Source organism: Prinia subflava, chromosome 4 (assembly GCF_021018805.1).
Source record: "Prinia subflava isolate CZ2003 ecotype Zambia chromosome 4, Cam_Psub_1.2, whole genome shotgun sequence".
In the NCBI taxonomy this organism is placed as follows: Eukaryota; Metazoa; Chordata; class Aves; order Passeriformes; family Cisticolidae; genus Prinia; species Prinia subflava.
In genome coordinates, this window is record NC_086250.1 from 26,617,301 (window position 1) to 26,641,869 (window position 24,569).

The 24,569-nt window shown below is 38.5% G+C and overlaps 1 protein-coding gene across 1 annotated transcript in view; it reads right to left on the reverse strand.

Moving 5' to 3' along the window:
* Positions 1–2,307: 2,307 nt before the first annotated feature.
* Positions 2,308–24,569, reverse strand: part of SLC17A8 (solute carrier family 17 member 8) — a 31,283-nt gene continuing 9,021 nt past the window's right edge. Inside the window, exons 3-12 of the mRNA XM_063396237.1 lie at positions 23,256–23,374; positions 19,780–19,894; positions 19,227–19,314; positions 17,294–17,380; positions 16,417–16,556; positions 14,722–14,871; positions 12,068–12,200; positions 10,708–10,818; positions 9,276–9,403; positions 2,308–8,641 (exon numbers count right to left, since the gene is read on the reverse strand). Of these exons, the coding sequence (XP_063252307.1) occupies positions 8,303–8,641; positions 9,276–9,403; positions 10,708–10,818; positions 12,068–12,200; positions 14,722–14,871; positions 16,417–16,556; positions 17,294–17,380; positions 19,227–19,314; positions 19,780–19,894; positions 23,256–23,374 (1,410 nt within the window). The 3' untranslated portion in view covers positions 2,308–8,302. The remainder of the gene's footprint in view (positions 8,642–9,275; positions 9,404–10,707; positions 10,819–12,067; positions 12,201–14,721; positions 14,872–16,416; positions 16,557–17,293; positions 17,381–19,226; positions 19,315–19,779; positions 19,895–23,255; positions 23,375–24,569) is intronic.

Genomic DNA, 24,569 nt, shown 5'->3' on the forward strand with positions numbered 1-24,569 from the left:
TACAGTTGTATGAGCAGCAGAAGGAAAATTAGGGAAAATTTGGGCTTGCTGTTGAATGGGATAGGGGACTAGCTGACAAATACAGAGAAAATCAAGGTATTCAATGCTACCTTTGCCTCAGTTCTCACCACTGATAAGAGCAGCCTCTAAGAATTCCAGGTACCTGAAACCTGTATAAAAATTCAGAACAAGAAAGACTTGCCCTCCATGGAGTAGAATAAGTTTGAGGAGCATCTACACAGACTGGACATGCATAGGTCTATGGGTTCTGATAGAATGTACTAAGAGTGTTGAGGGAGCTGCTGATGGCACTGAAAGGCTAATTTCAATTGGCTTTGAAGGGTTGTAACTGGGAAATATTCATGATGACATGGAAAAAAATCAAACATCACTCTGGTCTTTAGGGAGGGAAGGAACCCAACAGCCTTCTGTGACAAGAAGACAGGCACAGTGAACAAGGGCAGAGCTTGAACTTAACAAGGCTTTCAGCACTGTCTTCATTGAAAAATCATAAAGCACATAATAAAAAAGTACACAGTGAGTTCGATTTGAAACTGGCTAAACTATTTTTCTCAAAGGTTTGGGATCAGCAGCAGGAAGCCCAGCTAGAGACAGTAATTTGTGGTATATGCCAGGACTGAATACTAAGACCAGCATACTGTCAGTAATGACTTGTATGATGGGACAGAGCACACCCTCAACAGCTTTGCCAATGATGCAAAACTGGCAGGAGTGGTTAGTACTATAACTTACCACGCTGCCACTCAGAGGGGCCTTGGCAGGTTTAAGAAATGGCCTGACAGGTATCCTACAAATTTCAACAAAGGGAATTTCAAATACTGTAGCTGAGGAGGACTAGCCCTGTGGAGTAGCCAAACTGACCTGTGGATCTTTCACTAACACACTAATTACAGAAACCTATCTCTCCAAAGACAATATGGCATCACTGAATAAATTAAAATGTTAAGCCGCAGCCACAATTTGGGGAAGACACCAGGTGGGGAAACTCAAACTCTACTCAAGTTTGGTGGACTTTAGTTGCTCATTCTTAGATATTGCATAGTTTCTTGGGGGAAGCACTAATGAAACCATTACCGAAGGAAATGCTTTGCTTCCTAGTAGGGTTTGTACCAGGCATTCCTGATGGGAAAATCTGCATGTGTGATGTGTTGGGCTGGAAGCCTTGCTGACCTCCAGCTCTTGCAGTGAATTGATGGCTCAAGAAAACTTTGTGATTTTTTTTTTCAAACTAATGTGTTTCTGTGTCCTCTGAAATCAGTTCCAGCCATTGACACAGAGAACAACCCATTAGAAAACTTCTACTATGTGCTTTTTTGAAGAGGCAGATCTTTTTGGGATAAGTCTTTCCCAAACCCTGGCATGAGTCAGCATCATATCTTTTTTGAAAGACATAAAATTGCCCAAGAATCATAGAATAATAGTTTGGGTTGGAATGGACCTTTAAAAGGTAATCTAGTCCATCCCCACTGCTACGAGCAGGGACGTATTCAACTAGACCAGGTTTCTCAGAGCCCCTTCCACCTTGACCTTGAATGTTTTCTGGGCTGGGGCACCTACCACCCCTCTGAGGAAAAAGGAGGGAGAAAGAGAGGTTCATGGACCAAAGGTACAGCTCAAGGGCAGTGAAGGAGGGTTGGACTGATGCATAATGAGCTCAAGGCTTGGGATATGTCTTGGGAGAGAGAAGGAATTCGCTGTGGGGTTACTCCTTGTCTCAGGCAAATACAACAGCAGAAGATGCCAGTTGACAAGGGGCATTTTAAGATGCTCACAATTTTCCATTAAATTGGACTAAAGGTGGTTCCTTGAGAATAGTAAGATTGTGGATGAGGAATCCAGAAAAATTCTTAGAAACACCAGATGTTTGTCATGGTCTGACAGTTCCTGTACCCAGGCAGCCAACCAGGGTAGGGGACAGAGATCCTGACTGCACTTCCCCTCCCAGCTTTTTCAGCAACTTTGCCCTTCAGCCCCCTACAAGCATGACAGTTTGCTGTGTGCTCTGGCAGAGCAGAGGGAGCAGGACAGGCCAGCATGGCCTTGACCTTTCACCAGCCAGGGTAACATTCCAGCTGCCCACCAAGGACCCACGGTTCCAGCCTCTGCTGCCAGCAACCTTGGCACAAAATTTGCCTCTTGCTAGCAAAAATTAAAATAAAATAAAATAAAATAAAATAAAATAAAATAAAATAAAATAAAATAAAATAAAATAAAATAAAATAAAATAAAATAAATAAAATAAGATAAAATAAGATAAAATAAGATAAAATAAGATAAAATAAGATAAATAAAATAAAATAAAATAAAATAAAATAAAATAAAATAAAATAAAATAAAATAAAATAAAATAAAATAAAATAAAATAAAATAAAATAAAATAAAATAAAATAAAATAAAATAAGGAATATGCTAAAATGTAAACCCTGGCTAATTTTGACTTTGGGTTGCCCTGGTTTCTCGTTCACCATTCCATCGGTTAGCAAGGGTCAAGGGAAGCCACTCATGAAAACAAGAAAATACAAGGTAAAGGTAGGGGTCTGGTGTGATTGCAGCACTTTTCTGCACTCCATCCAAGGACTGTAGCAGGTAAACCTGCAGCCAGTAAAGGGCACTGGGAAATGGGAAGTGAAGAGTGCAGGACAGAGGTAATTCCATTACACTCCCTTGTTGAGAGAAAACCTACCTGCTGGAGTTACTCCCAGTTGCCCATGTCTGCTCCACACAGCAGCATTATTCCACAAAAGTAATATTACATCCATTCACACTGATTGTCCTTCACTTATTCATCTTTAATGTTAATCTCTTTCACACTTAAATTCAAGTTTCATGTTAGTGCTATAATTTCCCCTTGCCCAACATAAATCAGCAAGAGCCCATAAACCACTTCCAGCCCCCTGCAGATTTGTACCAGTACAAACTACACAACTGATCACTGCCAAGAAATAAATGGGGTCTCTCAGGACCTGCAGACATTTTTCTTTTGATTACATATCAGAGGAGGTGCAGGGAACAAGCAGATGGGACTGAAGTCCCCTCCCCAGAAGAAGAGAAAGTCCTGTTTTCCTTATCTTAAGCACTGTATCAGCAAGTTTCTCCCATTAATTCTGCTGCTGTTCATTACAGTTATTCCCAGCCAAGAGAAAGCACCTGGCATGTTGCTTCTGGTGATGACTGTCAGCTTCAGAGAGCAGAGGTATTTTTATTGGGGGTACTCAAATATTTCCTGGTTTACAAATGTTGCCTTCCTTGCTGATGCTTTAAAGATCTGTCAGACACCTCTGGGCAACTATAACTCCGAGCCAATGGAGATGTATTTTTCATGAGTTCCAGTGTTTTCCTGACGCATATTTAACAAAACAGCCATGACCTGCTCAGAGGAGTTCTAAATTTGTCATGCAGACAGAACTAAGTCTAAAACAGGGAAATAGTTGTGAAAAATTGTACAGCAAGTGTCTGAACACTGAGTTTATTGAACAGATAAATATGGTTATACATAAACAAAAGTAGTTTGTTAGCTACTGCAGATATCCAATAGAGTAATCAAATTGAGGGGCAGTACATGAAAATATGGGATGGGATCAACAAAATAAATGGGTCAAGTTTTATTGTGACCAAGACTTAAAATACCCTGTGGAAATTCCTATTATATTAAATTATTCTGTGGAAAAAATATGTTGGCTCTTATTATGCGACAGGTAGTTCAGCATGAAGAAGCACAATCTTACTGTATTTCTTACATAAATTTCCTTCTTTACTTATGTAATTTTGCATGGACAAATAAATGATAAGCAGTATAAACACTAAGCAGTATAAACACAAAACCAAGTTGAGATAAAAAAGAGACAATTTTTTCTGTCACAGCTGAACACTGTTATCAAATGGAAGTTAAGAAATAACTGATACCAGTAAGTAGTTGAAAGCATTTTTCCTAGGAAGCTTGTCTTCTGCATGGACACACAGAGCTGCAATGGTATTAGCAGTGTTACCTTTCCAGCAGTATTATCTAATCCAACATAAGCATTTGAAAGACATAGGAATGAGGAGTTTTTAATATCTCCTTTGTTCCTGATTTCATGAGACCTGAGCTTTGACATGAGACCTCAATTCCCTGGACCCTAGGATGATGCAGAATATTAGGTCTTGGCACATCCTATAGGTTTTTAACTCCAAAATCTAGAGAACTTCAAGTTCTGTTTCCAGGATTTTAAAATTGATTTCTTATCCATCCTCAGCCCTCTGTCTGCATGGCCTTGTGGTTGCAATTTGCTTTCTCTTTTTCTCTATTCTCCTTTCTACTCTTTGAATCACAAAAAATACTCCTCTCTGAAAATAGGAATAATTAATTAGTAGTCTAAAATTAAGATCTTCAATGGAAAATAAAAAGAAAGATAACAAATATGGTGTTTTATAAAATGTTTCTTAAAATAATGATTAAACTTACAGATCTCTGTAACTGTCAAAAGAAATCAGTTGGAAACACACATGAAGCCTTCATGCATTTTGCCTGACCTTGAGTTAATTTTTACCTTTTTGCTTTCAGTTAATGATGTTACACATGAGACTCCTCCTGGTGCTTTGTTAATATCTGGATGCCCTTGTTACATATTTTACCCCAAAGGTAATTCTATTCTTATTTGTATATTCTTATATGTACATTATCTATTCTATAATGTACATTCTTTTGGACTAAGTGATTACTTCCCCAGAGAAATTCCTATTCAGGTGAATTTTTAAATAATTTCTGTCATTAATTTGTCCTTTTTCACTACAAGGAGCATTTTGTTTAACTCTTACAAAAATAGAAGTATTATTTATCATTAAATATGGTTTTCTAGTAGTGTCTAAAAATATAAACTGTCAAAGAAATAAAAGCTACAGCTTTCTTTGTTAAGAGAGATCAGTAGATAACAACACTGAACAACATATTCCTGGGACTTACTGTACTGCTTTTTTTCTCCTCAGATTTGAATTCATTCCTGTGGACTCTCCTACCGTTTCAACTAATGGAGAGCTGAATCTGGCTTACTTAAGATCTTTATTCCAATGTAAAGTAAATTTTGCTTTCTCCTGCAATCAGAAAGCCATTTCTAAATCAAACTGATTTGTATGACCTCTGTCATATTTGAAAAGATGCAAAATTATTTTGGACATGGGGACAGAAAAATATTCAACGTGATAAGTGAAGTGTAATCAGGCTACTATTTCTCCATAAAAAATATCATTTGAATTATTCACATCCACTACTATTTGAGATAGGACTTTTTAGAAGCCTGAGTGGGATATCCTAGTTTCCCTGACTGTTTAAATGTTCCAAGTTCTGACATATTTTAGGAAGTCATTTTGTAGGGAAAACACCCTCAGTGACTGTATTTTCTTAGACTCCACTAGCAATTCTGTTGGAGCAAGTTGCAGATAGAAACATCCAGCAAATCTGAAGCTACGAAGTCAGTTTGTTTTCAACAGGTTGTCTTTATTCTTTGTCATACAGGATTGTGGAAGCCGCTGTGTAAATCAAAGAATTGATTAAGTGCAGAGATTTCCAGGAAAAAAACCTAGTTTCCAACCAGTGCTGATGTTTACACTTCAAGCAATGCACCTGAAATATTTAAACAAATGAAAAGGAAAGGGAGAAAGCCCAAACATCTCCCCGTGAGTGCCTGGAAAAGCACTATGGCATGTATGTAACTTCAACTGGTAAGAGTTTATATATAGGGTTAGTGCAAACAGTTAAGTTTAGAAAAGAAAGAGAGGGGTTTTTTAAATGCAAAAGCTTGTCCAGATGTTTTTAAGACATTTCTTTCAATGTATTAATGCTCAAATGTCCACTGAGGTCAAACTTCCACTGAATTAAATCAGTCTATTTGTGGATTCTGCTAAACTGAGCTGTGGCTTGTCATTTGTGACAGTTGGGGTGCATCTGCAACAGGAAAAAATAGCAGCTACTCTCACCAGAGAGGCAACTGAACCCTCATGGGCCAGGTGGCCATTTCCCAAACTGTTGGGATGTTTGTAGTTCTTTGTCACAACAGCAACGTTCACTCTCTTTGTATCCCTCTTAACGACAGGAAAGTTACCTTTCATCATTACTGGAAAAGTGATGCTGCTTCTAAGCAAATGTTACTGTTTCTAGAATAATACATTGTATGATCTTCTATTTTCTCCACCAGATTATACTTACACAGATTCTTATATTGAATCCTTTCATATTATGGTTTTCCTTATCAGACTACCTGTAGCAAGTTATATGCATGCTATGTTACTGGAGAGGGAGGAAGAAGCTGTTTGTTTTGCACATATAAAAAGTAGTGGACCTCTTTCTTTTGTAAATTGTGGTGGATGTTGCAAAATAGCTTGACAGCAGCTGGTCCTGCTGTTGTGATAGACTGATAAGAATATTTCACCCAAGTTCCTGCCAATTAAATCCCCAAAAGCTATCACATGAAAGAAATAAGGTATTTTTCTTATACCTGTTCTAAATACCAGTAGTTAAATAAGCAACTCTAGCTAAAATGAAGTTTTGAATTTTTAAAAAATATTATTTTCTGACTTAACAGAACAAAGTGACAAGTTTTTTTGAATGGCTTATTAATAAACTGGGGGTTTTTAACAGGATTGAGCTGTACTATAAAACTACCCCTTTCATTAAATTATGTGCTCATATCAATTAAAAATTCTTCACTGCAGTCAAATTAGGCATGTATCCATCGAACTCACTTTCCTTCTTACTCATATACAGTTGCAGATTGGATTTTGCTGAGTAGAAGAGAAACAAGGGACATGAACAGAGAATTAGCTAACTTCCCAATATACCTGTTTGTAAGGAAGATAAATCATCCAGTCAGATGTGTGTACAAGTGTAATTGCACTCATACTATTCAATTGCACTTCAACAAAATAGCAAAATGGATCTGAGAAACGCTCAAATCTTATGTGCATCACAGTGGCTGCATATGGTACACGAGAACAATAATACTGAAACATCACAAAGCACAGCGTAGGCTAGACAAGATAGCTTTCACTTGAATTTAATGAGGCAGTAGTTATAATGAGAGACTAAATCACAGCTTATTGAAATTATCCATTCTGAAAAGAGTATTAATGCCACAGTGAGTCTCTGAGTTGCAGCTAACTAGTTTGAGATGATATAGCATGCTCCACTTTTAGATTCTAAAAATGGTAGAAAAAGGCTAAAGCCACTTTATACTGTAAAATATGTACCAATGGCAGAGAATAATTACTTTTATACATAGGTACCCTGTTAACTCTCAAATGGTACAGTGCTTCATTCATAGCAAGAACAAGACTGAGGCATTGAAAATTTACAGATCAAGAACTAAATACTTTAATCCTGTAAGTAAGCTCGTTCACCTAAACGAGGACTGTTGAGATCAGGAACTCTATCAGTATAATACTAGAAAAATATATGCAAATTACTTCACAATAATGAATTGAGTGAAAATCCCAATCAAACCAGGGCTAAGATTTCCATTTCCTTTCATAAGGATTAATAATATTGCGTCACTAATGATGATTTTGTATTCAAAATTATTTCATGCCAGAGCAAAATCTTTGGAGGGGGAGAAAATTTTAAAGTATCCATTTTATTGTCTTTTCCATACTCTGTGGGGTGTGCATATAAAGATATCTGCTAATCAATTTGTAGGAACTGTTGAAGCAATCCTGTGCCACCTTTGCCACATGTTCCTCTCCACCCTGTGGAGTGACTATTAGTAATTAATTACAGCCTACTGTCATAAATCTGCTTTTCCCTCTGCTCTTATCTTTTAGCATGAGGTTGTGTTTTGACATGGATTAAGCAGTTCAAATGCCACTCTACAGGAATCCTAAAAAGGCAAAGCAGGGCCACTCCCTACAGACTGTGACACCATTGGAGACCCAGGGATTACATAGATCACTGCCCATCCACCATCTGATATCACTTGTCCTTTCGCTGTTCAGATGAGGTGAGGAGGGAACTCCTTGATTCTACAGTCTACAGTTCTACAGCTTGCATAAGGCAGGAGCCCTGCCAGGGCTGATCTCCCAAGGTCATGCTGGCTGACCCATGCAGGCTGGGATAGGATTTAGGATCACTTATCCCAGTCCCATTGTTGTTAGCCTTCTTAGACACCACTGGGAGGGAACTGTCACCCCTCAAATCCAGCCACAGGACTAGATGTTAAATAATTGAGTAAGACAATAAACATGGATACCTGTTGATTTGGGGCAGATAGGCAGGAGTCATGGGAGAGTAGCTATACAAATCTTACAGTTTCAAGTATTAAGACAAATCTTGAAAATTTCCATTTTCATAATGGTAAGAAGTCTGTTCCTCCATGTCTTGAGTTACTTGTTTTTGCTTCCTCCATTCCCTTCTCTGTACTTCACTATTTTGATTGGTAGCACCATACGTTTTCTTTGGGCTTACAAAAGTTTCATTGTTCATCTCTGTTTCTTCAGCCAGTTCATCCTGATCAATTATGCCACATTTCTCTTCACTGAGGTTTTCGGGGTCAGCCCATTCCTGCTTCTCCCCAGAAGCAAAGATAGCATAGAATATCACACCAGTGTAATGAACCAGGGCTGCAATCAGGAAGACGTTCTGCCATTCTTCACGGGTCTGAAAGAATGGGGCAGGTCTCATTAAGTTTCCAGTAATAAGAAATATCACCCTCTGAATTACACCATGAATTAGCACATATTGAGGAATGACTGTGATCACTGCTTGATTCCTGATGCTAAAGATAGAAAAATTTATGAGAATCATTGTAAAGATTTTTTTTTAATAACAGCAGCAAATATAATAAAAGTTGGGGGGGGTTTTTGTGTGGTTTTTTTTTTTCTCACAGAGAAGTTTCTCTCTTGCATGTGAAATATTTATGGATTTGGAAATGCAGGGATTTCTCTAACAACTACATAAATATTATTGTACATCAATGTTTGCTGAGGAACCCTACCATGGGGGTATAGATGCATTGCAGAGAAGTTTTCCAAGTCCTATAGGCATTGCACAGTTGTACAGAGATATTGCAGAGACTCAGGTTTACTTGGTATTAAATAATATCTACCTACACAGATAATTAATTATAATAGCTGAGAATTAGGCCAAGGTGGTATTTAAAAAGTGCATGTTTAAGACAAAAAAAAGCAGCTGCAGACACCAATGATGGAATAGAATCCCCAGGAATCTTTGAAATGTCTTAAATTTGTTGCCTTACCTAACCCTTTTCCCAGAAAACATGGAGAAATGTTACCTTATGTTTTGTCATTGCACCAACAATGAGTGGGCACACCATTCCCGACAGCGTCCCCACGCCGTTGGAGATCCCCATCAGAATGCTGGCATAACGAGGAGCTATGTCCAAGTGATTCACATTGAAGCCTACAGAAATGAGAGAAACAGCTGTACAGCATTGCAATACCAGGCCAACAGGACTTTCCACAGCCATTCTGGCTGAAGAAGACCGAAAAGAGTAGCAACCTCCCTACGACACCTCTGAAGATTTTTCTGTATAGAAAATAAAATTTGTTTGGCCCTGTTTAAAGTGTCTGTACTTTCCATTTTCTCATACTGAAACAGTGAACTTGGCAAATATTTTCAATTAACAAATCAATGCCTCAAATTAGTGAAATGTCTTCTATCTCTTTATGTAGTAGTGTTTATAATTAATTTCTTTTGGTGTTTTAAGTAGCAGTTTAACAACATGATAAAAAAAATAGAACATAAATCAGTTGGAAAAATAACTATACTTACTGTAGTGTGTCTTCTGAGCACATATTTTATTAAGAAATAAAAACAAATATTAAATATCAGTTCAGGTAATTATCATTCCTTAGGTAATGAAAAGTAGTCATATTAACTATGGTTGGTCACAAGAAGTGACGATGAGTTCCAAGTGCATGGTAATAAATAAGGTAAGAAGTAGACTACTGGGAAAATCCTGTAGTAAAAGTTGATTGACAGAAATGGCCAGCTATGCAAAGACCTCATAAGTGAGCAGCAAAACCGCTTCCCATCTGCAGAATCCTGAAATAACTGAAGACCAGCAGTTACTTTGCTGGTCAATTTTGTTCATTAGATCCATGTTCTTGGCAGTCTTCTTGGAATATCTTCAATCTTCTAAAAAAATCTTTAATCTTCATGACAAAAGGGGTTTTTTTTTTCAGTGATGCTGATACTCATGGTGCCACAAAACAGCTTGAGATTATAAAATGTGGGTGAGACTCGTGAACTTCTGGAGAAGGGCTGGTTGTAGGGAATATAGGGAGGGCTGACACAGAAAGCAGAAACCGAGTGCTAGGGTTGGGGACAGGATTGCAGCTGATAGCCCTTGTGCAACTATTGACTGCAAAGTAATTCTCTCTCTCTTTCCTTTTAGGCATACAGTTAAACAGGATGAAAAGATGCCTGACAGTGTAAAAGAATATTAGACAATAACAGCAGAAAGCTGATGTAAACTGGAATCAATAAAGAGAAGGCTCTTTTCAAGGATTCATGTCCTGTGTGCAACCTGTTTCATAGATACTGAAGTAAATTAGTTCTGATATGGGAAGAAATAGCAAACACCCTGTAAGTTGCCACATTAGGAGCAAACAAAATAATAGAAATTATGATAGAAGAACAGTGAGGATAATAACATCACTTGTATCATGAATAGTAAAAGCAAGAGTAAGTTTAACCCTTACCTGAAATTGCAAAGCCACTGAAGCCTACTGCTAACACCAGAAAGGAGATAGCCACACCTTTTGTGTGAGAATAACCAACCACCAAAAGCAAGGTTGCTTCCATCCCAAAGCCTTCAAATGAAACACATGAGAATGAATTACAGTTAAATATCTAGTTGCCATGAAAATACTAATAAGTACTACCCAGAATAGCAGCTTTAAATGAAAGAAAATTCTTTTGTACTTTTTAGCTATTCTTGAACACACTTGAGAGCCTTGTGCATTTGCAGAAATATTTATATATTTATTGTTTGAGAATATATTCTTTTTTTCTCCTCATTCACTGCTGTATAAATGACCCAAGCAGTTGGTAAAGTTAATTCACTGAGCCATAGAGGAAAACAATGAGAAGATGACTCTGTGCAAAAGCCAGAAAAATTCACAAATACACAAACATTACAGGAAAAGGAGAAAAAGACTTGCCTTTGATGTCTCATGGTTGTAGTGATGTAAGATTTTCTTAGTAAATGGAACAAAAGAGGGTTTTACATACAACTGTACTACCAACACAACAGAACATCCCTCAGCATCACAGGGAACTTCCATTGCTGGAAATTAACATTTTCTAATATGTAATATCACAACCCTTCTGTTTTCTTTTGTTTTGTTTTAATGACGCTATTAGTACGCCCTGAAAATACAATAAATTTGATCATCCTTTCTGAAGATGCATAGCCAAATTATGTGGTATCACTGGCTGCAGGCATCTCCATTTCTAGCAGCCCGTGCCATCTATAAATGATGCAATCCAGCAACTAACTAGTCCACAGGCTGCCTGATTTGAAATCTTTTCTCTAATTCAATATCAACCCTACATGTCACTGATTTTTCAGTTCAGTGACTGAACTGGAAATAAATTATTTTGTGCTGAGTTAAAATTATCCTGTAAATCCTTTGCTTTTTAGCCCCCACTCTAAACCTTTCAGCCTAAATTGGTCAGTGGGTTCTGCTGGAACTGGCAAATGGGAACATGGCCAGTTATTTTAAGATGTATCCACTGGGAAAAGGTCTCTCCAGAACCAAGGTACAGGGTTAACTTTGTACGAGTTTGCAGGGTGAGACCTATTTGATCATACCATTCTATTGCCAATTCAATTATTAACCAGGCTTCTTGTCTCCTCCCTTTTTTAAAGCATGCTTATATGAGTAAGGATTTATGTCATGAGACATCAGCTCTCCACTTACTGCTTCAGATTAACCAGCTACAAATGCAATCTTGAGTAAATTGTCTCGTGTTACAATTGAACATGGGCGAAACTATGATACTTGCATCGACTGCAGCGCACAATTGAAACGTCATATTTTCAAAATCCAATAGTACCTCCACAGTTCATGACCTTCCTTACAGTGGTAGTGGTTAGGATTTTCCTGCTCCTTAAGAAGTCAGCCAGTTGCCCTCCGATGGGCACAATGATTGTCATGACCATGTGAGGAACTGCCGACAAAAGGCCAACCTGCAATTAGACAAATGAGAGCTTAACTGTCATTTCTTCTTCAAGATTTAGGGGCAAGAGAGCAGGAACCATAATGTTTCTTCACCTCTTTTCCCCTGCATCACTTTATCTGATTACAGCAGATGCTCAAAACCAGGTAAGGGAAGAAACATCTCCATGTGGCCCAGGAGGAGAAACCAGAGCAAAAGTAAGAATCTCACCTTAGAAATGCCATGCAATATCCCTAGTACTCATGGTTACTCAAAAGAGTTGCACAGAAGACTGTTTATATTAAATTCTATTGTAGACATCACAAAGTCCTGTCATATGTGTCCTGATACTGGAGTGCTCTATCTTTGTTTTCAACTGCATTTATATATTTTTGTTATTTGTGTTCTTAAGGACCTCCTTCCTGAATAACAAATCAACCCCTGTTACCTGCCTCTGTGTAAAGGAAGGAAGCACCTGCACATTGCATAGGGACTGAAGACCATACAGCATAAAGCCCGACATCATGATACAATTTTACAAATTATTAAATAATCATATATGTAAAAACATGGATTCATTTTTATGCTTGTGAGATTAAAGCCTATAAACTGATGTTCATCTTCTTTTCATTTTCATAGAATCCCAGAATCCCAGAATGGTTGAGTTTGGAAGGAGGCTCCTTCTGCTCAAGCTGGATTGCCTAGAGAACATTGCCCAGAAATGTGTCCAGACAGTTTCTGAGTATCTCCAAGGATAGAGATTCCACAACCATTCTGGGGAACCTGTTCCAGTATACAGTCATTCTCATAGTAAAAAAGTGTTTCTTCATGTTCAAAAGGAACCTCCTGTGTTTCAGTTTGTGCCCAGGGCACTACTGGAAAGAGCCTATTTTCATCTTTACACTCTCCCTTCAGATATTTGTACATATGGATAAAACCCTTCTGAGCCTTCTCTTCTACAGGCTAAACAGTCCCAGCTCTCTCAGCCTTTTCTCATAGGAGAAATATTTCCATTCCTTCACCGCTCTTCACTGGACTCTCTCCAGAATTTCTCATGTCTCTCTTGTACTGTGGAGTGCAGAACTGGACACAGTACTTCAAGTGTGCTCTCATCAGTGCTGTGCTGAGAGGAAAGATCATCTCCTTTCACCTGGTGTCTTCTGCATGATGCAGCCCTTTAGTCTTTACTGCAAGGACACACTGGTGGCTCGTGTCCAGCCTGGTGTTCAGCTGGACCCCCGGGTCCTTTTCTGCTAAGCTGCTTTCCAGCTGGGCAGATCCCAGCACATACTGGTGCATTGGGCTTGCTCCTCCCCAGCTGCAGGACTTTATACTTTCCCTCACTGGGTTCCATGAGACTCGTGTCAGCCCTCTTTGCCAGCCTGCTGGGGTTCCTCTGCACAGCAGCACAACCCTGCAGTGTATCAGCCACTGCTCCTAGTTCTGTGTCATCTGCAAACCTGCTGAGGGTATACTCTGCTGCATCATCCAGGTCATTAATGAAGATGTCAAATAGGATCAGACTCAGTATGACACCTGAGGCAGAGTTTTAGTGATCAGCATGTCATCTTCTAGAAGCTTTTATTTGAAGCAGTAATTTAGTGAGAAGTTTGAGTTTATTTCTGGGGTGTGCAACCTCATTACATTGACAGTCAGTTTTACACTGGTTTTAAATTAGTGAGGTTCACAGAGAGGCAACTCTAAATAATTGAAAAGCAGCTCAGAATAAACAGATGTAATTTATCTTAATATCCCTCTCCTTCATCTCCACGGTATACTTGGCCATTTAGTGTCATTGCTACCATGCCACAACCATTGCTTCTCTTGCAGAACCTAGGCACACAGTGCTCCCAGAATAAACAATGATGTTCTTTGTTATCAGCCTTAGACTTGCTTGCTAATTACCACATAGCAAGTATGTATGTTAATTGAAAGAGTGTTTAAAACTTTCCTAAAACAATTATTCTGTATTCCTCATTCATACTCCAAAGAGGGAGTGTAACAATTCTGATTTTAATGAAATGGTGGTGGCACGGAATATAAATCTATAAAGAATTTGATCTCCATTGCTAATGAAAAGTCACAAAAATCAAGAAGAGGATAAAAATTACCTGGTTAAATGCTAAAGAGTGAACATTAAACAAAATGTGTATTTCTATTTACTTACTTACTTAGTGGTTTTTCACAATATGTGGGGAATTTTAATCAACTATTTCCCAAAATAAGTTCTCCATTCTCTCCTTTTTCTAATAATTTGATGCTTGCATACTTTTATTTCTATCAGGTTGGCAGAAGTATGTTATCCCAAATACTGTGAATAATCTACTGTAATGATTCCAGGTCTATCAGGTTCTCCTCAAACAACTAAACCATAACACTAAGTGCCATGTCCAGTTATTTCTTGAACATCTCCAGGTATGAATGTTCACCTCCTCTCTGGTCAGACCATTCCAGTATTTAACTACCCTTTCAGGGAAAAAATTCTTTCTGATGTTCAACCTGAACCTCCCCTGCTGCATCTCCTAGGTTACTGCTCATTCTCAGATATTTACCTTGCTTATTGCAAATCCAAAGACTTCTTCAAAGTAAGCAGGCTGGCTTATAAGGAGCAAATAGAAGGTCCAGCTTCTGCAGAAGTTTGCCACAATGATTGCGTAAACTGGCATTGAAGTGAAAAATCTCTTCCAGGGAGTACTAAATTTCTAGGGGAAAAAAACCCACAAAATTGGGTAGACAGAGGCAAAATAAAGAACCAGTATCTTTTATTATCAAGCCTACTAAGTACATTGCATATAATTTACACTGCAGATCACTTAAAATGCAAGTGAAATGCATCTCTTGAATTACTGGCAAAAAAGAGATAGAGACATTTTCTTAGAACAGTTAGGATTTTTAAGGTGGATACTGCACTACTATTGCCTTGCTTACTGAAATTACATGAGGTCTTCTGGAATCATGCTATTGGGATAATAGGATTAGTAAAAGAATCAAAGAAAACTAGAGAAAACCTTGTGCCATTCCCCACTTTCTGGCATGATGCAGTTTGAGGCATCTGTTGAAAGGAGTAGGAAAAGAGGGTTGTCCAAGCTAAGACACATGCAGTGCAGCAACAAGCAGCTACCTGCTTTGACCTAATTAATTTCATTAAAAAAAAAAAAAAAAAAAAAAAAGGCCCATGCCACAGAATTTATTTTCTGTAACTTGTTTTTCGGCATTTTCAATTACTATAATGCTTCAATACTCCATAGAGCAAGAAACATACTTCAGAGACCTATTGATTTTTAATAGAATTCCAATCAGAAGCTGAAATCTGTAGCTATGGCAATACACATTGATATTCTCCTTTTTTTAAAAAAAGTGTTAATTATGTTCTACAGGCCACCGTATGCCTGCAGTTATGCATGCACCCATGAAGCTGGTATCAGTTTTCTCTGCAGTAAAATCACTGTACTGCAAGGAAAATCCATGACCCGGAACAAGTGCGTGTGTGTCTCCAGTCAAGACCTGACCAGCCAAATTTCAAATGCATGCCCAAAAAGACAGTCTGGTATTTTACACTCCTAGCAAGGCTGTTACCCAAAACATGTAGAGGAAAGAACTGGAGTTACTTTTTTCCAGAATGTTCAAAACTGAAAGCTAAGAATGACTGGTTTATCAAGAAACACCTTTGTTTTTCACTACAGGCAAAAAAAAAAATTGCCTAAGGGAATGGAAGGAAGTTTGATGGGAAAATAGGTTTAACTCAAAGTTTCCAGGATCTTCTGACAGGATCTTCTCAGAGAGAGGATGTGAAGTCTTCAAAGACCTGAGCTGCTGAGAGAGTGAGCAGGGCAGAAACCCAGTCTTTAAACTATTAGATTTGCAATCATCCTTAATAGGAGTTCAAAAGGCAGCTGGACAATTTAACATCTGCAGTCACATTCTTATTTAGCTAAATCCATTAATATTTTTTAGAACAAGCATGACAGTTACTCAAGAGCAGGAGACCAGAATGTGCCATTCTCCCTCCCAACCCAGCCCTTCCCCCCCTAGATCTGAGAAGCTCCATAAGCCAAGAGTTTAAACAGCATTACGTCTTTTCCTGTACTCATCCGGTCCAGCTGCAAGAGCCTAATTCTGTAATTTTCTTGACAGGAAAAGCCCCTAGTTCTGCCCCTCTTATCCAGCTAACAGTATCCATCCAGGCATATGTCCATCTTCTGCAAAGTGCTCAAAAATGCCAACAAGGAAAGCCTATTTTTACTTACACTTGCATTAGATAGGCTGGCTCCTTCTCCTATGCTTGTTTCTATATATATCCTTTCTTCATTGGTTATTGTTGGGTGTGCAGCAGGGCTCTCATAGGCGTGAAGCAGCCAAAACACGTACCAAACTATCCCGAACATTCCTGAAGAGCCAGAAAAGCAACTTGGCTTTCAAAGCCAGTAAAGTTACACCTCTGTACCTGCAAGCCTTAAAGTTTGTTTCAAGTGCCAGTTAAACAAAACTCGCATAGAAATTATGCCCAGGGAAGTAACAAGATATGGCAACTAACTGTGTATGTTGTATGCCTGCTTGCACAGCATTTGAGTGTTTTGTCACTTTTATCACGTTATGCATGGGGCAAAGAAAAGGCAGGAGGAAAGCTCTCTGTAGAACCTAGGGAAAGAAAAAGCAGACAGGCCATAATGTAGTTGCAATCTGCCTGAAGGGATTTCACCAAAAGATGGTAATTGCAAATCTTGTGGTGTGTTCTGTATCTCCGGGGAAGACAGAGAAAACCCACTTCAGCTGGGCTGCTGATGTGCAAGGCTGGTTGGAGCCACCTCTGCCATGCACTGTGAGGGGAAGAATGATGCACCACAGATCAGCCACAAGGCCATACCCATGGGACCACTTTGTAAAGGTGGCCGTGCTTTATTAAAGATGAGCAGCATGGGATCATAACAATTGTACAACCTTTTGTAACAAATGATTATGAAATGAAAGCTCTCAGAATCTGCAATGAGTAGGGAATAAATTGGAACACTCATTTGCAACCTCTTCATTCATCAAAACAACTTTGATCCATCCTTGTTAGACAGGTTTTAGTAAACGACTGGCAGTACTGATCTAGTGGCAGATCCTTCATGTTGGGCAACTCACCATAAATATAAAAGACTGATGACCATCCTATATACTGTACCAGCACACCTGCCAGGGGCATGGCCACCACCGCACCTGCGTAAGACCCTGAAGAGAAAACAGATTAGTAAAACATGTCAGCCATGGTACGTGTGCCCTGCTTTCAGAGCAGATGATCCAGACAGGTGCTCAGGAGAGCAGAACTGGAGGAATGCGTTTGATTTTTTATGAACTTGGAGAATGGGATGGAAGCTGCAAAATTTTGATTGGGGTGACAGGAAGCACTGACCCCTCGTGGGTCACCAGTCTCATTTTGCAGAGTTGTATCCTGTAAGGAAATAGGATTTGCAAATCCAAGACTAATGACAAACCACTATAGAGGCATAAGCCATATGCGTGCACTTGAGTGGGAAATCCCACCTGGTACTGTGGTGTATGAGGTGAGTTTTGGAGAAGATAATGGACCAAGTTTCAGAAGCTTCATGAAGGAATCGTGCTGACTGCAGATATGTTTGGGGGTTCTTGTTATGGCCCTAGATCCACAATCACACAAGCACTGGCAGCAGAGAGGGTGTTCAAACCAACCATGTTTAATTCATATCAACAGCATAAACAAACAGCTGGAATAAATAGGCAAATGTTGACGGGGGGAGAAAGAGGACAAAAATGTGGTCTGTGCCAAGGTTTCTGATTGGGAAATACATAATAGTGGTGAAATATATTTCTAAGTGTCTTCTGGAAAGAGATGAGTATTTAAGTGCAATCTAGGCAATAGGTATCAGTGCAAGACAGTGCCAATGGCTTTACATGTGAAGAGTGTTGCTCTGAATTATTCTAGGAAATGAGATACTTGTGGTTTTGAGAGTGCTACATGTTTTGTTAATAAACATTTGTTAATGCTCTACTCATTAGCAAATATTTCTCTGCAATGGTTCACAGTGATCCTTCTCCCTCATCTTGATGTAATTCATTTTTCCCACAGCTTGCCTACAGAAAAGCCCTAGGCCAGAATGTAGATAGAAGAACCAGGAACCTGCTTAACCTGGATTTTCCTAACTTTTCCACTGCTCCTATGCACCTTTCAAGTGCAAGGATCAGTGATTTGTAGCCACTAAAATAGATGTCAAACCGAAGGATGGATCTTTCTCCAGAAATCCAGCACTAGGAATTTCAAGGAGGGAACATTGAGGGTGGAGAGGCTTTTCTTTGGATCTTTTCTTCTGAAGGAAGTGAAAACAACTAAATAATTAAAACATGAATCCACCTGTAGTAAAAATAAAATTCCCAAAATATAAAAACATGGGGCTTTTTCCACTTGCTTCACTCCTTCTTTTATCTTTTATATTGTTTTTTACTGATGTATTTTCCCCAGCCATACAACTCTACTGCTAATGGACAGAACTTTTTTCCTGTGACTTTTACATTTTTACTGAACATTTTCTCCTACAGACATTCTTCTTCAGCTGTCAGCACTGGAAAGGGACATAGAGAAGAGAGCAAAGTAAATGTCTGAGCATAACTCAAAACAGAATGAAGCAAAACAGCTACTGGCAAGAAGTTACATCACCTCCACTGCAGTATATTGAGCAACCAACCTAAAATAGTGAAGTCCTTCTCAGATAATTTTAAAGTGTGTGCTTGTTTAGGAGCGTACATTGAGTATGTATAATACATGGATTTCCTAAGGATGAAGCAAATGAAAAAATACAATATAATTTCTCTCGTGTGATCCTCTGGACCCATTTTAGTTAATTATGAGAGCCATTTTGAGTGTTGGCTTTAAATGATAAAATGATGACCTATTAAACAAAAAAGAATTCACAAGTTCCTAAGCTTAGGGTACAAGCTGATTGTAGCAAAGGGCAGAGGGTTTGTGCATCCCCTTCAAATAATGAAATTGATAGATCTAATAGAGATACATGCTTACATAAACCATATAAGCCCATCAACTCACCGCAGAATGAAGTGGTAGCCAACCTGCTCCTCTCCAGTGGCGGGGCCCACTTACTCCACATCCCGTGGCAGGCCGGGTACGTGACGCCCTGGCAGACATTTCACACATCACATGTTTTGCTTTCACTGCATTCCAATTGAAGTAGTTGCTGATACTATTCCTACTGCCTAGCTGATTGTCACCATGGAATGATATAGGAAAGGTTAGGTAAGTCTGGAAGAGCTCAATTGTTTTAATATGAAGATGTCAAACTAATCTGAATTACCTATTACTTGAATAGTAATATGTTCTAGAGTAAAAAACTGTTTAGTATATGCAGCTGATGGCACAGGAAAACCAAAATAACTGTAATTGCAGAACCAGAAATATACATTTTTCTTTAAGTAAACTCAGAAATATAAATCAGTATAATTTAAAAATTATCATCTCAAAATGGGTAGCAAGTAAAACTGTATATTGATCAGAAACCCTGATTGAAAGAGATCTTACAGCTTCTAGAACCAAATCTCAAAATCAAACTGTTTGAAAGGACGAAAGTGGTGCATGCTCCTACCTCCACCAAACCTTGAAGAATCCTTACAAACATCACACAGCCATAATGCACTCTTGCTGCAGAAGGGATGATCATGTTCAGTGTAGATGTTAGAAAGATAGCTGCCCCAAATACCCTATGGAGAAAAGTAGCATGAAAGGGAATACAATTATTATCTATTCTTCAAAAGTATTTTCATGTTCCACTTCAAAATATTTATAAACTTATTTTAAAGTGTTTTGTTACAATTCTTCTTTTTTTCAGTAAGTATTTAAATTGTTTGCATTTCAGTCCCTGAAAATTTGTTCACAAGAAACATACATCACTTCATTTTTGTGTCTGGTCTTATTCACAGTAGGATTAATAATTGTGTTATACCATGAAAAATTTACAGTCAGAGAACAACACTGTTTAAATTCTCTACACCTATTGACAAAAGCAACAACCCATGCCTAGACAGCTCATTAACAGAATGACAAGAAAGCACTGAACAGATGAGCACAAAAGCAAAGGAGCTGAGCAGGCTGGCAGAGAGAAGTGACAAAGGAACTGATTTATATAGAAAACAGTCTGAAAATATGAATTGGAATACAAAGCCCAGAGTCATGTCTTGACATTTAGGAGACTGCTTTAAAAGTCAAGTAAACATTTAACTGAGAAATAAGTACTACTTATCTCTCTGTTTTGATCCCTGAAGAAAAGACTTTTGCCTTTTGCTTTCTTACCACTAATAGAAATATCAGGTCTGTTATCATAACGCTATTGACTCAGGGAACTACAGCAAACCATGTGAATTAATAACCTTGTGAAAGAAGAAACTGTAACAAAGAGAACACAATTATCCAAACAGCTATCTCTAAAGACTGAGTTTTCAATCTCTGCTACTTCTTTTAATGCTAACTCTTAATATGCCTGGTTGTAAATGCATAATTTATACTGAGTTAGAACCAATCACTTTTCTGCTACCTTTTAAAGGGTTGAGTATTGTTTCCACAGAGGCAGCATCTTTTCATCAGTTCTGCCATTTATCCCAAAGAAGTTGGTCTCCACTTTGACAAGAAATATTCCAGGTTTTTTCAGTTCATTCACATATTCTTCTGTCCTCCCACCACGATCCCTGGGCAGCTGCCACTTTTGGATCAAAACAGACTTCCTCAGCTACAGACTGCTCTGCCTAGCAGGGTGCTCTTACTGGAAACTGATATCAAGAGGTGCCTCATGTTTCGTGCATCCACCAAACAATGCTGAAATCACATTTAGATGCATGTTTGAGGATACGCAGCAAGTTAAAGGGATGGTGTCAGTAAATTGTTGATGAACTTTTTGGTGGAATGCAGATCTACATCAATTTGGATGAATGTATTGAATGAATTACGTAGTGTTAGAGGGTTTCGGTGCAAACCTACAAAGCACTCAATATTTTCAGCCATTATGAGATCCATTTGAATCCCACACTATTACAGATAATTACGTGCATTAGAGAAGTGCCTAAGGGTGGGTCATCCATGCATATGTTCAAGGTTGCACAGTCTAAACAAGTGGCAAAGGAGTCTTTGCCTGAATCTGTAAGGTCAGCAATAGCATAGAATCTCATTTCCAGAGTGCCACTGGGACAAAAGAAAGTTTTTCCTCTTTCTAGGGTTGGTAGGTTCATTGGCCACAGAACCCCTGTTTTTCTGCCCTGTGTCTTAGCAAACAACCCCTCCGAAACTTAAACTTGGCACTACTGATGAATCTGCCTAAGAGGAAATTGGTTGGCTAAATAAGGAATAAAGGAAAAACATGAACTTAGTGAATCCTATTACTGCAAATAGAAATTCTGTTTGAACTCAGCTCTTGACCTATTTTTGACCTATCCTCAGCAAATTCTACTCCTAAACACAGTTATGATTTGTAAATCTATAATGTGATGTAGCATAGCATTAGATTGAGTTGGAGACTCTCAAGGGGATAAATGCAGAGCTTTCTGTGCTTGTTGTGCACAGCCTGAACTTAAGGAAACACTCTGCTGACAGAACACATCAAGTTAGAGTGAAATCATGGTTGATTTTACTGTTTGCAAGTAAATTAAGGAAAAAAGCTAATAATATGCTAAATTATTCAGCCAACAGTGTGCACATCTGGGTTTTGGAGCCCTTCTGCTGTAAAAGCTGATGGCAAGACTAGAAAGGCTGGAGAAGTGAGTAAGCTTAGGTAATTTGTTTGGCTTACTTGGCAGATGGAAAACATATTCTGGGTAGGCACTGCTGTGATAGAGAAATTAATAACCGAGGATGTGCTGAAGTGCTGAAGCACTGAAGCAGTGCAAACCAAACTCTGAGTAACTTTTGGTTATGGACAAGAGAGTGGACTCTCTTGGAGCGCAGAAGATAGTGGGACTGACCAGTCTGGGCAATTCTATGGGATGATTCTGCTCTGGAGAAATTTCCACAAGGGCATATGGGGGGGAAGAACACCCAGGCAGTCTTGTAATCCCTATAATTCTTTGCAGAATGCAGAAAGCAAAGTACTTTGATTTGAGGCAAAGTACAAAGTATAACTGGTCTTAAAGAGCTTTTCCAATTCTGATATTATTTATAGATAAGTCACGTCTTGTTTGCAGAGAATAAAGTTATTACCAGACATATTTTTTTATTTTAATCTGTAGATCCTAAATACCCTTAATATGCACATCTGATGATCTCATTCACAACCACCTATCTTCACAAAACCTCCCTCTCTCTTGTGATCATGTTCAAAGTTCTGAAGACTTTTTGAAGTAAAGTCCAAAACTGAAGTTAACACTGACAAAATTAGCTACATTTCTTATTCACATTCTCAAAAGTACACTGAATTTAAAAAAAATCAAAATTTTGAATTTTAAAAAACCTAATAAAAATGGCTGACAAACACTGATCATAAAAAAAGAAAAATCTGTACAGATTCTCAGACTTCACCAAGCAGAAATCAAGAGGCTATACTAGAAGTTCTTTGCAATCTTACAGTCAGTACTGTATCCAGCCTTGGCAAGGATATTTGTGTGAATGAGGATAGATTTGTGACTTCAGATTATGAATAGTTCTGTAATTCCTTTATGCCCAGCTTCAATCCACAGGGAATTTTTAAAAGAGGAAGACCAAACACTGCTGAAAATGTATTGTTTGGTGCTAAGTTGAGCTAAAAAGCACTAAAGCAACTTCGTAAAGACAAATGCTTCAACCATTGTTGGAAGCATTAGGTGTGATTTTCCTTGAACTCTCCAGAATGCATTATTGTTTAGAGAAGAAATGTGTAAAATTTTGAGATGAACAAGTTAAATTGAAAGAATCAGCCATAGATTCGTAATGGAAGTCTTGTCCTCTGAAATAATTTTTGATTACAGACATAAATACTGAATGTTCAGCTTCAGAAGTGCATTTCTGAAACACATTAATTCACTATTTTAGTATTCTCATTTACACAGTGTAAAACAGTTGTCAGGCTCTAAAGCTTAATTCATTTGCTTGTTGTTTTCTTACCTGTTAGCAGCCAATTTGTTTGAGATGAACCCTCCTGGAATTTGTGTCACAATGTAACCCCAGAAAAAAGAGCCATGAATGAGTCCTACAGTCTCTGGATCCCAGTTGAATTGGGCTGTCTGTAAAGGAATTGGGACACGTGCTGTAAGGTAAGGCACACTCATTGTAAGGTAACTATTGCTTAGAAATCACACAAAAGTCACCCTGTGCTCCAAATCAAGCCTCTTTACACTGGCTGCTCAGGGTTGCTGAGCTCAAAAACCTTCAGTTAAGGCAAAAGGGTGTTCAATTCCCTTGTGAAATTACTGGTTTTGCTCTTAGGAGCAGCAAAGGTTTCAGCCATAAAGTAGCTAATGCTGGACCTTCAACTTTGCCACTTGCCACTGCTTCCCCCTGGGCTCCCTAAACTTGAAGCTTTTCCTTTCAAGACTGCTCAGAGTTATAAGAAAGACCTGATGCCTTTCAGTGGACCTATCCATTTTCCCAAGATTATCAAGGTTGCTTAAGTCCTTTGAGTTGATTTGCTTCCTGGTCAGATTTGTTCATAATTCTCCCTGTCAGGGCTGAACTCTGATCATTTACTGTCTGTGTTAAATGGCATGGGAGCAGAAAAGAGTTGGGGGCAAGGAGAACATCTGAAGACAAAGCAATCTGAAGATAAAACCAGGTAACACTAGCCAGTGACTAGTTTATCTTTTGTGAGAAGTGATGCCAGTTGTAGGGCTGCATTTGGATACACAAGGAGAGCCTTAGGCTGGTCATAGGTGGTTCCTAGTCAAAAACACCTGCAGCCAAGATAAATGCTTTTACCATGCACCTCATCCTTGAATACCAAGCAGTTTCAGTCTTCTTAAGGTTCTTCCTGAACAAGGATTTTTCTATTTTCTGATGGCATTTTTTGACATACCTTGTTCAGAAGAGGGGTAGTCAATACCCAGGGCAAAACATAGAGAAAATAAAGCAAAGAGAGGGTTCCCTTTCTGCCCTCCATTCTGGGCCTGAATCGGTACAAACACTAGTGTACGGTCAGTGTTAACTTTTTCTTCATGAGCCCTCAGCTGAAGAACTCTTTCGGAGTAATAAGAAACCACAATGTTGTGCTTTATTATCATTTTCATGTTAATCACATGTCTGGGAAAGGTGGCTAAGCATTCTGTGAGGAAGCAGCACAGATATCTTTTAAATTCAAAATTAAAACTATCTCTAAAATACCACAGAGAATTGGCAACTGTAGTGATAAGCCTTAACATCTCTTTTTTCAATATTACTTTCTGCATGTTAAAAGAGAAACAGTTTTTCCCACTACATTGATTT